This window comes from Adiantum capillus-veneris, chromosome 12, assembly GCF_014529385.1.
Source record: "Adiantum capillus-veneris isolate H3 chromosome 12, ASM1452938v2, whole genome shotgun sequence".
Taxonomy (NCBI): domain Eukaryota; kingdom Viridiplantae; phylum Streptophyta; class Polypodiopsida; order Polypodiales; family Pteridaceae; genus Adiantum; species Adiantum capillus-veneris.
The window spans coordinates 77,775,148-77,790,537 of NC_140942.1; the positions used below are offsets into that span (position 1 = coordinate 77,775,148).

At 42.5% G+C, this 15,390-nt stretch overlaps 1 protein-coding gene across 1 annotated transcript; it reads left to right on the forward strand.

The window, feature by feature from the left end:
* The first annotated feature begins 3,561 nt into the window (after nt 1–3,561).
* On the forward strand, nt 3,562–5,643 carry LOC147445991 (glucan endo-1,3-beta-glucosidase 13-like). Its single transcript, XM_086526143.1, has 2 exons — nt 3,562–3,952; nt 4,680–5,643. Exons 1-2 carry the CDS (start codon nt 3,562–3,564, stop codon nt 4,709–4,711), a joined length of 423 nt encoding a protein of 140 aa, XP_086382269.1. The 3' UTR covers nt 4,712–5,643.
* The last annotated feature ends 9,747 nt before the right edge of the window (nt 5,644–15,390 follow it).

Below are 15,390 nucleotides of genomic sequence, written 5' to 3' on the forward strand. Positions count from 1 at the left end.
AGCATAGTGACGTACACAAGATCTACAACAACTTTAAAATGTGAATCCACAAGATAGAGACTCCATGGCAAAATCTCTCTCCAAGCTATCTTCTCTATTGAATTTTTTTAATAAAAATTTTAAAGGTATTCCCAATTCAAAGATTTCCTCCTCAATAACAAGAGCGATGCGCTAGTCTATAGCCCATAGCTACGGGCAATGACAAAACACGTAGATCTGCAACATTGTTAGCTATAAAAGACGGATGCAACGTTGTGTGTGTGTGTGTGTGTGTGAGAGAGAGAGAGAGAGAGAGAGAGAGAGAGAGAGAGAGAGAGAGAGAGAGAGAGAGAGAGAGAGAGAGAACACTTTGAAGAGAAGAAAACGCTATAGGGAAAATAAAGGAGAAGAGAAACACCTATTTATATGGACACAAAAGCTCTTTTGACTTTTTATCTTCATGCGCCTTTTGACTTTCTACCTTCATGTGTCTGTTGACTTTCCACTTTCAGTGGGGTTTGGATGCCATCGGTCCACTCCCTAAGCCTACAAGCCGTAAGAAGTACATCGTGGTAGCCATCGACTACCTCACTAGGTGGGTCGAGGCCAAGGTAGTTAAGGAAGTAAAAGCACATGCTGTGGCTCAATATGTTTTTGATAACATGTGTTGCCATTTTGGAGTACTGTGGGTGCTCATTTCTGATAGAGGCTAGGGATTTAGAAGCAAGCTTATGCGAGTGCTGGTAAAAAATCTGGGCATTCAACATTGGTTTTCTTCACCCTATCATCCTCAATGCAATGGTCTAGTGGAGAGTGCTAATGGGAGATCATCAAAATGCTTACAAAGTATGTATGTAAGCAAGAAGCATAGTGGGAGGCCAATCTAGAGAAGTGCTTATGGGTATACAGGATATCCTACAAGGTGGCCACCAATTTGACTCCATTCGAGTTGGTTTATGGGAAAGAGACAGTGTTGCCAGTGCATGCACAGCTAGGTGCTCTAAAGGATATGTGGCGCATCAATGCCACTCCACAAGAGATTTATAGGTTTGAATTGTCAGCCTTGAAGCACTGCAAATGGATAGAGAAGTAGCGGCACACTACTATGTGAAGTAGCAGGAGAAGCGTAAGGGAGACCTGATGATGAAGTATGAAAGGTACTTGGATTTAGCCTTTCAGAATAAGTTCAAGAAGAAATGGACCTATTAGTTGGTGAGAGCTAATGGTAAGATGCATTGGCACAGGGTGAATGGTGTGCGGCTCAAGCTATACTTTGACATAGGTTTGGTGCCTGACATGCATCAAATTGTAGCTAAGGGGGGTGGACAACCAACCTGAAAGAGACAGTGCACAAAGGAACTGGAGCTTTGTATAAATCTTGTACATATGCTTCTGATTTATAAGTTCTTTTGTCTGTAAGTATGGTGTGGCCGTTTTTTAATTTTGTAAGTATGCTTTTGGTCGAACATGAATGTTCGACAAGGGGCATGGCAATGATGGTGCAACCAAAGTTGGTCAGGCCTCGAAGTGGTCCCAATCAGTGCTAAGGGTACAGACAAGGGCATGGCAGGATGCTAGAGCAGGTATGAAGGCCCTGGGTAGGCAAAGGGCGATGGAAATGTATGCATGATGCAGTTTTTAAGGCCAAAAGGGCTCCAAAAGCGGCCAATTGGGATGGCAGGTCCATGTCTCCGAAGTTACGAGCTTATGATTTGGAATGTAGTGTTTGAGACGCTCTACGATCCGATCTAAACGGCTCCTCAAACAAAGCCATGGTGTCAAAGATAGAGCGGTTCAAAGATGGAATGCATTGCAGATCCTCAACGGATAGGGTGAGTGGGGACGTGTGACCAGATCTAGAATGAGAGGATAGGGTTGAAGTGCTTGAGTTGTAGAGCATGCCGGTCCTTTCGGATCGTCAAATGAGCAAGTTATGACCAATGGAACATTTGATGGGGGCCAGGTGTAGGGCACTTTAGCTGCTTCGATAAACATGTCATTTGGCAGTCTTTTGAGCTCGATCGGGTTCAACGAGGTAGTGCACTTCACGTGAAGCTAGCAAGGATTGATGGCTCATCAATCGGAGTGGAAGATATGCCAATATATGCCAAATGCCATGAAAATCCCACATGGGATGCCAAAGACAAAAAAAAATCATGCTATATAATAATAGAGGCCAACCCTCCCATTGGCAACATGAAGTGAAGGGGGAGCTCCCCTCTCGCCTTGGACATGGGGCTTGCCTGCTGTGACGGCTATTGTGTTGCTTGTGGCCATTCTAGGCGGTGCCGCCACTGTGAGCTGGTGAGGGTGCCGCCTATAGGGCCTATTTCCATGCGGCCCTTCGGGCCCCAATAATTTTGAAGGCTAAGTGAGGAAGGCACGAGCGCTAGCGCTAGTGCCCCCCTTCTCAAGCTCATGAGGATGTGGCAGTGTGAGAGGGAATTGAAAAGGAGGTTTAAGGGACTCAAAGCTTGTGTGGGTTTCCAAATCCAGAGCCACAATGGTCCAATGGAATTGAAACTTCTAAAAAAGTGGGGCCCTCTATAAAACTCATTTTTTGACTTTTTAGGGGCTTTTTCCAGCTTTTGGAGCGTGAAGGTAAAAAAAAGCCAAGAGTGGAGCCTTGAGGGTGGTTTTGTTTGTGTGAGCCTTGAGGGTGGTTTTGTTTGTGTAATGCTTGTATGTGCTCTTTGCTAAGGAATTTGAAGCTGTTCCCCCCGTTTTTGGCATCGTTTACTGTTTCCTCCTCTCTTTCTCTATAGCTCTTTGTGTCGGCGGAGATGTGTGCTGGCAGACTGCTTTGTGGTGCAAAGGGAGTGAAATGGAGTGGTGGTGTGTGTTGAAATTGATCAAACGAGTAGTTGCAGTGTGTGTGAGTTGAATGGTGGTCTTGCTAAGCGTGTATGTGTTGAGAGGTGTGCATGCGATGGTTTGTTAGCATGTAGTGTGTCGTTCGAAGGTGTTTTCCAAGAGGATACGGGTGTTGTGAATGCCTTGAGCTATAGAGAGGCATTTGCGTATTGGTGGGTGTGTTTTCCATTCCCCCTCTCCAACGTCTATAGATCTGCTACACCTCTCGCATGCATGATCCGGTGCTCGAGACGACCCTCCAATAGAAGCCTCCAGCCGACGAGCAACCACTCCAATGGGGGGGGGGGGATATCCTTAGTTTTTCTTACGAGAAAAATGCACCTTGTACGCAACAGAGGTGGTCACTATAATGGGTTAGCTTGTGCATGTAGGAGCATTTTGTATAAGGATTTGGGTTCGATGCTTGAACTCAGGTGTCGAAGCCTAAAGTTTAGATGGTTATGAGTCTAAAGTTTTGAGGAAAGAGATTCGAGAAAAGGAATCTACTTAGATTCCACATAATGAAATGAGAGTAGACCCAGCAGTAAAGTAGTGAACTTACACTTCACTTCAATTCAATTCAAGATATAAATAAGAGAAAAAGAAAAAACAAAGAATAATGTAGAAAAAAAAGTCGGTGAAGCCAAGTCGGTAGTACTAAGTACATGTACATGTATATAAGAGAGGAAAAATAAAAGGGTAGGAAGAGAGCTCTTAACAGTAGCTGATATGAAGAGGCTACGGAGCAGCGTTATGCTGGTGCGGCTGGCGGTGACGATAATGGTGATGACGATGATGAGGCTGACGAAGATGGCAATGGCAGCACCTCCGAGCATTACGGCTGCGCCTGCTCCGGCGCCTTATTCATCCTTGGCCTTCAATAGGTGGTGCGTGGCCAGCAGGCGTGCCAGCCACGTGAACTTGCAGGGAGCGATGAGCTTCGCCTGCGGCGTGCAGCCGTCCGTGTGTGACAAGATCCAGCCAGGCCACGCCTGCTTCCTTCCCAACAACCTGACCTCCCACGCTTCCTGGGTCTTCAATTACTACTGGCAAGCTATCAAAGCTAAGGGCATTCCTTGCAACTTCGGTGGAGTTGCGCGCTTGGTTCGAAATAATCCAAGTAATCTCTCTCCCTTTTTTAAGTGCGTTCTCTTTTGGGATAGTTTCCTTCAATGTTAGAATTCTCTCTCTCTCTCTCTCTCTCTCTCACTCACAGAGAGAGAACAATGAGCCCACACAAATTTTTCTCTCATACATGTTCATTGGACACAGATAGTGTCTCTCCCCTCCCCTAAGGTGAGAACACTTGTAAGTGTTCTCTCTCTCTCTCTCTCTCTTTGTGTGTGTGCGCGCGTGCGCGCAAGAACACTTAAAAAAAGAGAGAAGACTCTCTTTTTGTGTGGTCTCACGTACTCTCTTTTTGCGAGTGTGCTTGCCTTACGACTTTTGGGTGTTGTTGGGGCGGGGGCATGTGGGTGTCCAATGAACGTTTATATGTCACAAGTATACTGTGGTGTGTTTGAGAGAGATGGATTTGTGTGGGCAATTTGTACATGGAAGATGTGTGTGTACGGTTGACAATGTGTGTGTGCACACACATATATGTGTGTGTTTGTGTACATATACATACAAGCATGCATATATTTTTATGTAACATATACATACATGTATGTTTGTTTGTATATATATACATAAATACACACACTGCATATACATTCTCATACATATTATATTATACGCGCTTGTGAGTGTGTGGTTACTAAACATAGAACCTCAACCAAAGAATGCTATGAATTTTGAACAAGAATCTTACAAATACTTCTCATAATCTTTTGTTTCGTGTGCAGGCTATGGCAATTGTACCTACCATGATCATTGATTTGGTCACCCATCTATTTTCGGTTTCTCAAGCCTTTAATGAGACTTATACTCTTTCTTACAACACAAGGTCTTGAGTTCGAGTGCTACGTGTTATTTTCCCTTGGAAGTATTTCCACCATGTTAAACTGTTTTCCTTTTCTCTCTCTCTCTCTCTCTCTCTCTCTCTCTCTCCACACTTCTTTAACAAGTGAAAATGTTCAATGGCCTACATAAGAAGAAGAGAAAGAGTGTGCGGCTCACTACTTACATTTGTCAATTGTCTCACAATGACCTACATATACAAACGATCGCATACAAAAGATAATGCTTAGTTAATGCCCCTCTTACAAGTAAAAGAAGAAAAAAAGGTTTCCCATTATTACCTTACCATGTGGTACTAATCGAGAAATTTATCCAATGGTCCACAAACAGCTCCATGCTTTCCCGAAGCCATATGTAGACCAAAAAAGCACTACGTGATGGCAAGTCTCATGTTGAGCATATGTTATCGATTTTGTATTAGAGTGAGAACGTGTACTCTTAATTTATTTTGGAGTTTTTGAAAAGTGGTCCCAAGACGTCCCTTGTAATACATTTGATCGGTGAAGACACATTTAGAGGGCACTAACAAGTAGACCTTAATACTAAATCACATTTTCTCTTGTTGAGCAAGGATACTTGCACATGTATTGATGCACAGATTGAGGTTCTCTAAACTTGGTCCCTCACACCTACCTCGACAACCAGATTCTCTAAATCACATCAGCCAATATGTATGCATTTTGTTGAGATATCAAGTTCAACATGTATGACTCTTGAATGACTATCATTGACACTCATAATCATTGGTATGCCTTGGTGGATACGCATATCTTTGCCATTGATACTACGGTTGTACTACACCGAGTTGGTCTACCTATCAAAGTGATGGCATGCTTATCCATGCACCTCACTTACTACCGGTTCACATTAGACCGTTGTATAAGCTTCCTTTTATGTTGTTACTTTCCCTTATGTTTATATATAGATCTTTTATCTTGAGTTGCTGAAGAAGAAGAAGAATAGTTTTTGCCTCCATCTTTGTATGTGTGTGCATGCTTGCAACAACTCAAAATCTCTCTCTCTCTCTCTCTCTCTCTCTCTCTCTCTCTCTCTCTCTCCATGGTATCAGAGCTTGGGTGTGGCTGAGGGCTTGGAGCATTAAGAAGCAGCAACAAAGAAAGTAGTCTTGGGATTCCCAGGAGCCATCATCTAACAATCTTCAATTGAAGTCCTTTCTTTTGGAATTCATTGATGACCATACAAGGAAGGTATGGGTCTATTTCATGAAGCAAAAAAGTGAGGTGTTTATTCACTTTCAAAACTCCAATAGTTATGGTTGAAAAACATAATGGGAAAGATGCAAAGTGCATGAGGTCAAATGGAGGGGAGAATATTGGTAGTTTTCATATAGATATCCTCTGTAGCAAAATAGTGTTGCTGAGTGGAAGCACATGCACATTGCAAAAGTTTCTGGAGCATCGATGAATGAAAAGAACACGCCTCATTGTTATTGGGATGAGGCAGTTTTGCTACAGGTGCTTACATTATGAACAAGACCCCTACTATTGCAATACGTTTGTGGTGAAAAATTGGATGTATCAAATTTAAAGTGTTCATATGCATTACTTATGTGCATGTGCCGGATGAACTAAGAAGTAAGCTTGGAAGAAGAAAAATGTGTGTTCATTAATTATTCCCTTGAGAAAAAAGGGTACAAATGTTAGAATCCTATCACAAATAAATTTAGGGTGAGCAAAGATGTTGTTTTTGATAAAATGTCAATATAGTATGCTCATGTGAAAGATAGTTTAGGGATGATGTAAGAGAGAATGTTGCTACAAAAAATGCAAGTGCACAATTGCAAGTTTTGAGTGGGCCACAAGGGTCACCTAGTGTAGTTCATGGTCAAAATCCATGGAGTGGTAGGTTGTGTGAAAGAGTGAGTCCTATCGACTCTTCAAATGTATTAGGAAAAGGTTGATGATGCCCCAAAATTGCAAAATTTGAGTGCTGGTCATGAGGGGGACAACAATGGTTCTGAGCAGAGTTTACATGAGGAGTTTCACATACCCTCTGTGAAAACTCTAGGTGCAAGAAGGATGCAAGTAGGGAACAAGGTACTTGGAAGTGATCCTAGACCACACTGGTCTAAAAGAGTAAGAAATCTTGTGCAGACATTGACTTATGACAGTTATGTGGCTTGTCATTGTGCATATATAGTGAAGATTATAGAGGAGGTAGAACCCACATTCTTTGAGGATGTTGTTAAAGAAGAAAAATTGTGGCACGCTATGGATGAAGAGATGGTTTTCCTTGATACAAATGGGATGTGGAGTTGATGCTATTACCAAAGGGAAAGAAGAAATTTGATGTAAGTGGGTTTACAAAATATAAAATAATGATGATGACAATGTGAGCAGGTACAAGGGCAGGCTTGTAACCAAAGGTTATGCACAGACTTATGGGATTGATTATGAGGAGACATTCAACCTCATAGTTAAGATGGCTACCATCTGTGTGTTTATTGCAGTGGCTACAGCTTTAAATGGGTGTTGAAACAAATGGATGTAAAGAATGATTTTCTAAATGGAGACTTGGAGGAGGTTGTGTATGTGGAGGAGCCACAAGGTTATCTAAATATGAGGCTACATGGACTTTTATGCAGGTTAAAGAAAGCATTGTATAGGCTGAAGCAAGCACTTAGAGCCTAGTATGAAAGGATTGTGGCATTCCTCATTTCATTGGGCTTTGAGATGTTTGGTGTAGATCATTCATTATATGTGCATAAGGAATTGTGGTGATATACATCTATGTGGATGACTTGATTGTTGGTGGTGATAATGTGGATGAAGTAGAGGGTGTACAAGCTCTACTTATGTAGGAGTTGAATATAAAAGACTTGGAAGACTTGCGGTATTTCCTGGGCATTAAAATTATTCGCACAAAAGAGGGTGTATGGCTGTCACAAAGACAATATGAAAGGTGGGCATGGGAACTTCTTCGACACCTAGTTTAATTTTTGATATGACACATATTACATAGATGTGTGTAGCCTTTTGAAAAGGCATCTGGAGATATGAGCTGCCGGATACTGGCTGTGAGACTTTTTGTACATAGACACTTCCTTTTGTATATGCATGATAATAATATATGCTGTAAATATATTGTATGTACACTATGGTCTATTGAGTGTGAGTCTCTCTCTTCTCTCTGTCTCTCTCTCTCTCTCTGTGGTGTGTATAGCCATGGTTTTTTCAAGCTTAAACCACCTTGAGTTCATTGTATCAATTTCCCAACACAATCCCTACAACTGGTATCAGAGCCTGATCTGATCCCCACTTCCCTCATCATATGTGCAGCCCTCTCAAACAAGAGATGGAAGCTTGAGAGATTTTAGTAGTCGAGTGCAATAGAGGCAAATTTGGGCGGTACAAGCAGGAAAATCGGAGCCAACTGTGCAAGAGAAAATTCAACAAACTCAAGTGAGCTTGGAGCTTCCAAGCATAGTCGGGTGACGAATAATCCAAGCAGAGAGAATCGACAGAATCGACAGTTGTTGATCTCAACACACACAGCTTGGTTGTACACAGGTTCAGCATAATCGTCAAAACTGGCGCTCCCTTTGTGGGCGATTGTGGGCAGCCACACCATCATGGTAAGATGCAATACAGCGCGACATTGCTACTGATTTAGCTGCTTGGCACAATTGGCATTCGTCATCTCTGCTAACTGAACTTCCAATCGGGCTTCATGGATGCTAGCGCGTTGGACAAGCGACCCTATCTGCACCTTCAGGTCATGTAAACCAATGAAGCTTCAGATCACAGCATTTGGACGGCTTCTGCTCACCTTCGATAATCGACAGAAAAAATTTGCAGGCTTTATTTTCTTTTTTGGTTCACTTTGTAACGTTCAATATTATGTGTTAAAATAAAACCTTGCTCCTACTGCACTTCTACATTACGATATCGGCACTTCCCACAACAAAGCGTAAAGGTGTTTCTATAAGTTTCCAAGGAAGGGCGCCCTATCACACTCTTAGAAGTTTTCCTTCGAGCACTACTTCAAGGGATTCTCCCGAGAGGTGGCCACTTGTCGAAGTCTCTCAAGCAACCTCTATTTAGGAGTACTTCCCCATCCTCACTGAAGCCGAGAACCAAAGAGAAAAAGGTGTTTTTCTTCCTCCATAGAGGCTTCTCTCGAGATAGGCGCTCTCTCGAAGCTAAGACAAATTTTAAGCGGCATTGCTTTCGTGTGAAGAGGTGCTTCATGATTCTCATTCATGAAGAGTGACTTCACAATCGAATTTACTAAGCTCGCACCTGCACTATTTTTGTGAAAATGGAGAGAGTCTCTATATCGGTAAGACCAAGTCCCATGCATTTTACCATGAGCACTTGCATCATGGAAGAGAAAGGAATCATAAAATTTAATGGGGAGGGTTTCCATACCTGGCAGACTAAACTAAGGGGATATTTAATGAAGAAAACATTATGGGCCGTATTAAAAACAACTCTCAGTGATAATGAAGGCACACAAACCAGGGCTTCTACTGCACTTAATCAAGAAAAAGATGAATAGGCACTGGCATCATAATTACTGCACTCCATGATAATTATGTACATTTTATAGATGAGTGCACACATGCCTAAGAGGCCTGGCAAGTTCTAGAGGAGAATTTTGGAGCTAAAGCAAAACGAAGTAAAGTAGCTTGAAAAGGCAACTTTACAAACTTACTATGCTCGAGGGGGAAGACATAGCCAGTTTGGTCAATAGGCTTAAAAGCATGATTACACAATTGACCTACATTCAATGTGAAGTACAAGAAGAAGACAAAGTTGCAGTCCTTCTTAGTGCACTTCCTTCCAACTATGACCATATAGTCACAATTCTTGAAGAAAAGGAGCCAATTCCAACACTTCAATTGTGGTAAGCTCACTTCAGGTAGAAGAAAGGAAGCAGAAAAATCCACCAACACCAACAAATGGGGCTTTTATAGCAAGAGAAGGTGAATCATCCATAGATTTCATATCATCTTCCATTGTCCGAAAATGCTATGACTGTGGTAAAATGGGTCATATAGCTAAAGACTGCTATATCAACAAATTTTGAAGCACTTGTGGAAAGAAGGGGCACCCTACTTCTAGGTGCTATTCAAAAGTTCAAGATAGCAGCGGCAACAGTAACAACAAAGGCAAGAAGCCAGTGAGAGGAGTAGCACATATAGTCCAAGAAGAAGAAACTGAGGATGAAGGGGAAATTTCTTTCGTTACAGATGTACTTTGAAGATCCGTTTCTACTCTCTCTAGTTCAAGGGGAGGTATTTTTCATCCTGTGCTGATAGATCTTGTCATCCTGTGTGGATAATTGGGTCTTCAGTATGTATTACATGCCCGAGGGGAGGGTTGAAAGGTGGGCATGGGAACTCCTTCGACACCTAGTTTAACTTTTGATGTGACACATATTACATATATGTGTGTAGCCTTTTGAAAAGGCACCTGGAGATATGAGTTGCCGGATACTGGCTGTGAGACTTTTTGTACATAAACACTTCCTTTTGTATATGCATGATAATAATATATGCTGTATATATATTGTATGTACACTATGGTCTATTGAGTGTGAGTATCTCTCTCTCTGTGGTGTGTAAAGCCATGTTTTTTTCAAGCTTCAAACCACCTTGAGTTCATTGTATCGATTTCCCCACACAATCCCTACACAATATGCCTTGGACATGTTGAAAACGTATAGTATGGCTGATTGCTAACCAATTGCAATGCCCTTAGATTAGAATTTGAAGTTGGGGAATGATGTAGGTCAAGTACTTGAGAATGCTACCATGTATAGGAAGATTGTGGGAAGCTTGATCTACTTTACTATCTCCCTTCCCGACTTGAGCTACATAGTTGGATTGGTGAGTCAGTTTATGTAGTCTCCCAAGAAACCACACTTGGATATAGTGAGGTGCACATTGTGCTATGTGAGTGCTACCTTGGATTAGGCACTTGTTTATAGGGCTAATGTGGAGCTGCAACTCTGTGGTTACGCAAATGCCGATTGGGCTAGTAGCACATACGATTGCAAGTCTACCAACAGATTCATGTCTTCACTTGGGAGTGGTGCTATCACATGGAGCAACAAGAAGCAACCTACAATTTCTCTTTCAAGTATAGAGGCAAAGCACATGGGTGCTATAGTGGTAGCATGTGAGGAAACATGGTTGGGATTTCAAGTATAGAGGCAAAGTACGTGGGTGCTATAGTGGTAGCATGTGAGGTAACATGGTTGGAATTGCTACTTTAAGAGTTTGAAGTACATGTACAAAGGCCGATTGTCATCTATTGTGACAACCTTAGTAGCATACAATTGGCAAAAAACCCAGTGTCTCATTCCAAGACAAAGAACATTGAGGGACACTATCACTTCATTAGAGAGAGGATCTTAGCAGGTGACATAAACCTTGAGTATGTGGTGATGGATGAGCAGCTTGCAAATATCTTCACGAAGGCCCTTGGACTGGAGAAGATACGACAATTTCGAGTGATGCTTGGAATACAAGCGATGGAATTGAGCTTGGGGGGAGTTTTGAGTTGTCAAACTCTTCATGTACGACTCCTAGATGACTATCACCAATAGTCATCATCATTGGTGCACATTGGTGGATATGCATATCTTTGCCAATGATACTACAATTGTACTACATTGAGTTGATCTACCTACCGGAGTGATGGCACACTTACCCATTCACCTCACTCACTAGTGGTTCACATTAGACCCTTGTATTAGCTTCCTTTTAAGTTGTTATTTTCCCTAATGTTTGTATGTAGACCTCTTATCTTGAGTCACTGAAGAAGAAAAAGAACAATGTTTGCCTCCATCTTTATGTGTGTGTGTGTGTGTGTCCGCACACGCTTGCAAGAGCTCAAGCTCTCTCTCTCTCTCTCTCTCTCTCTCTCTCTCTCTCTCTCTCTCTCTCTCTCTCTCTACACATTTTATATGTCTATGAACATCGATAAAGAATAACAAACTGTTACCGTATACATGTGGTAGTGGTGTGTGTGAACACACTAGGACTGCTGGGGCATTTTTTCCCTTTTTAGAAAGTTTTTTTCTCCCAAGCATTGTATACATGCCCATCACTCTAGGGCTATCTATCTTTCCATTGCACACTAAGTAACACACTCTCTATCGTGTGCCTTGAGATTCCTTCATCTTCCAAGCTGTGTGCATTTCTTTGCAACCCTAATTCCAACAATTGGTATTAGAGTAGGCTACGTTTTCCCGGGCTTAGTCGCCAATTGCTCCATCACACGCCTGCTCACTTCTCTAATTACAGTGAGGTTTGGCGAGCGTTCACACGTCGACAAATATTTCGGGAAAGCTCATAGAGCCCAGTCTGCTCAGATTATTGATTCGGGCTCTACAGGCAGGTCTGCACATGCAATTTCGTCATTTTGTGCAAAATTTCTGTCAGTACCGTTTTCTACATAACAGGTGCCTTACAGTCTTTTACGGTTTGTGCTATATAGCACGTATTGTTCCCACTCCGTTTCTCCTATTTTTGGGCAGTTTTAACATCAGGTGCAACATTTACCATGGTTGACAACAACACATATGTCTTCAAGATGTTTGCTGCTGAGGACAGGTTGGATGGGGACAATTACCCTATGTGGGCTTATATGATGCAACACGTTCTTGTGTCAAAGGGCTTCTGAAATATTGTGCAAGGCATTGATGTACGTCCTGGTTCTGAAGATGTAGGCGATGTTGAGGATGTTGCAGGTCTTGCTACAGGATTGTTGCTATTAGAGTTGTTTTGCCTATGGCAGAACAAGCTCGTTGGGATGTAAAGGATGCGAAGGCTCATGTATTGATTGTGTTGTTTGTGAAGCGCACCATTGTTCCTCACATCCGTTCAGCAAAATCTGCAAAACAGGCTTGGGGATATTCTAGCAGGTCTTTATGCAAGCCACAATGAGGCTAAAATTGCTTCGCTGCGCAAAGAGCTGGAGTCAAAGATTATGCATGAGGAAGATGATATGGACACTTATCTTGCTGGTGTCAAGGATACCAATGAGAAACTTATTTCTGCAGGTGAAGTCATTTTAGACATTTCCCTTGTGCAGACTGTTCTTGATGCCTTACTAGATTCTTACCAGACTTTTGCTAGTACTTGGAGATTTATGACCCAAGGAGAGCCAAAAGTTGTCAAGTTTGATGCATTATGCACATTGTTGTTGCAAGAGGCACTTTCCAGAAAAAACAGGACTAGACAACGTACAATTGAACAGGATTTTATTGCTTCTCAAAGAAAGGGTGGTAACAACAATGCAGCCACTTCTTATGGTTCTGATGCGAGTGGCAAAACTTATATTCCTAATGCTTTTACTGGCAGCAATTAATCTGGAAATTCTGGTGATAAGGGCAAAAAGAAGATGCGTTGCCATTATTGTAAAGCTAATGATCACTTGATCAAGCAGTATCCTAAGTTGAAGGCCAAAGAGGCTAAGAAGAAAGAGGGTGGTTCCACTGCAAATGCTGGTTCCACTACAAATGCAGCCATTGTTGAGTCTTCTGTGAAAGGAGGCTATGTTGCTGATGTTGATGCAGAATGGGCTTTTAGTGCAGAGTGTACTTACAATCCTGATGTCCATGATGCATGCTTGTCAGTTGCTGTAGATTCACATGTGTGGTATTTCGACAGTGGTGCTACAAAGCACATTACCTCACATCATGAATTTTTCACCTCTCTCGAGTCTGTCCCTCATGGGAATTCAGTCACTTGTGCCAACAATGCCTCTTATCCGATTCAGGGAGTTGGAAAGATTGTGCTTACTGCTACCAATGGCAGTTCTTTCACACTTGTTGATGCACTTTATGTACCTGGGATCAAGAAGAATCTTTTGTCTGTATCTGCACTTGCTAGACTTGGACTTGTAGTCAAATTTGTGGATGATAGATGTACAGTTCATGATCTCAGTTTTGGTGATGAAATCGTTGCATCTGGGCTTTTGTGCCGTGGGCTGTATAAGCTCACTTTGTATGAAAAGTGTGGACAAAATTTTGCAAATGCAGTTGCAGATTCAAGGGCTATTTCATATGCAAAACTTTGGCATGCACATTTTGGTAATCTGAATTTTTCCAGTTTGCTGCGTTTGCAAAAATCTGATATGGTTGCTTCTCTTGAAGCACCTCAGCACTAGCTCTTCTCTCAAACTCTCCCTCTCAAGATTTCTCTCTCTACACTCTCTCTACAGAGAGAGCAATCTTGAGAGGGAGAGTTTGACTCAGCACCAGCTCCCCTCTCAAACTCTCCCTCTCAAGATCGCTCTCTCTGTAGAGAGAGAGAGACTTTCTCTCTCTGTCCCTCTCTCTCTATAGAGACTCTCTCTGTCTCTGTCCCCCTCTCTCTCTCTCTGTCCCCCTCTCTCTATAGAGACTCTTTCTGTCTCTGTCCCCCTCTCTCTCTCTCTCTAAAGAGAGAGACTTTCTCTCTCTATCCCCCTCTCTCTATAGAGACTCTTTCTGTCTCTGTCCCCCTCTCTCTCTCTCTCTAAAGAGAGAGACTTTCTCTCTCTATCCCCCTCTCTCTATAGATACTCTCTCTGTCTCTGTCTCCCCCCCCCCCCCTCTCTCTCTCTCTCTACAAAGAGAGCGATCTTGAGAGGGAGAATTTGAGAGGGGAGCTAGTGCCTCAAAATTAGCTCCCCTCTCAAACTCTCCCTCTCAAGATCTCTCTCTTTGTAGAGAGAGAGAGAGAGAGAGAGAGAGAGAGAGAGAGAGAGAGAGAGGCAGGGGGGTTATAGAGTGAGAAGTAAAGAGAGAGGAAGAAGGGAGTGGGAGAAGAGGAGGCCTCACATTGAGGAAGCAAGGGTGGATGCTAGAGAAGGAGATGGAGGAAGGGAAGGCGGTTAGAGAGTAGATGGAGAGAGGAGGTGGAGGAGAGGGAGGATGTTGGGGGAGGAGGTTGAGGAGGAGGAGGAAGCACATGGGCGGCAAGAGGAGAAAGGGGAGGTAGGGATGGCGGTCCCCAAAAACAAAAAAAACATGCTCGAAGACCCAACTCATCCATATTGAGCCACTACCCTCAATTGCAAGCCTGTTTGAGTAGGGTATTTGCATCTCTTCATTCTCTAATAAGCTCCTTCATAGGAAATTTCAATCTCTTGATGTGTGTGTGTGTGTGTGTGTGTGTAACCCAACTCAATAGTACTCACAACACTTCACAAGATACAAAATCATATGAATAGAGATGAGAGGAGAACTGCTTGAACCTACCTAGTACCCCCCAAAAATCTCAGCTTACATGTAGCCAATCTCAATTGCAATCACAAGCTTGATCTCACTCTCACTCTCAATCTTGATTATACTCACAATCTCTCAATTATGTTAGGTCTCACTAAGAATAGGTGGTTTTACTATTTGGTGAAAATCAAATCCATGCAATAAAAGCATAGACCTGTGCTGGTCTGGATGAGAGTTGAAAAAATACTGGTAGATTTTGGAACACATAGCAAAGAAACTGGTCAAACCATTTAATTGATGACGAACAGCTTGAGTTTGGTTCCGTTCGTTTTCATTTGCACTTGATGAAGGGCTTGTATGAGTTCCAATAGTTCTTCAAAAATCTTTGCCGATCCTTTGCCCGCTCCATAA

What these genes read in the sequence shown, in the direction of transcription:
- LOC147445991 (XM_086526143.1), top strand. Translation starts at nt 3,562, where the DNA reads ATGAAGAGGCTACGGAGCAGCGTTATGCTGGTGCGGCTGGCGGTGACG. An exon ending in CTTGGTTCGAAATAATCCAA is followed by an intron (nt 3,953 to 4,679) that starts GTAATCTCTCTC and finishes TTTCGTGTGCAG; the next exon opens with GCTATGGCAATTGTACCTAC.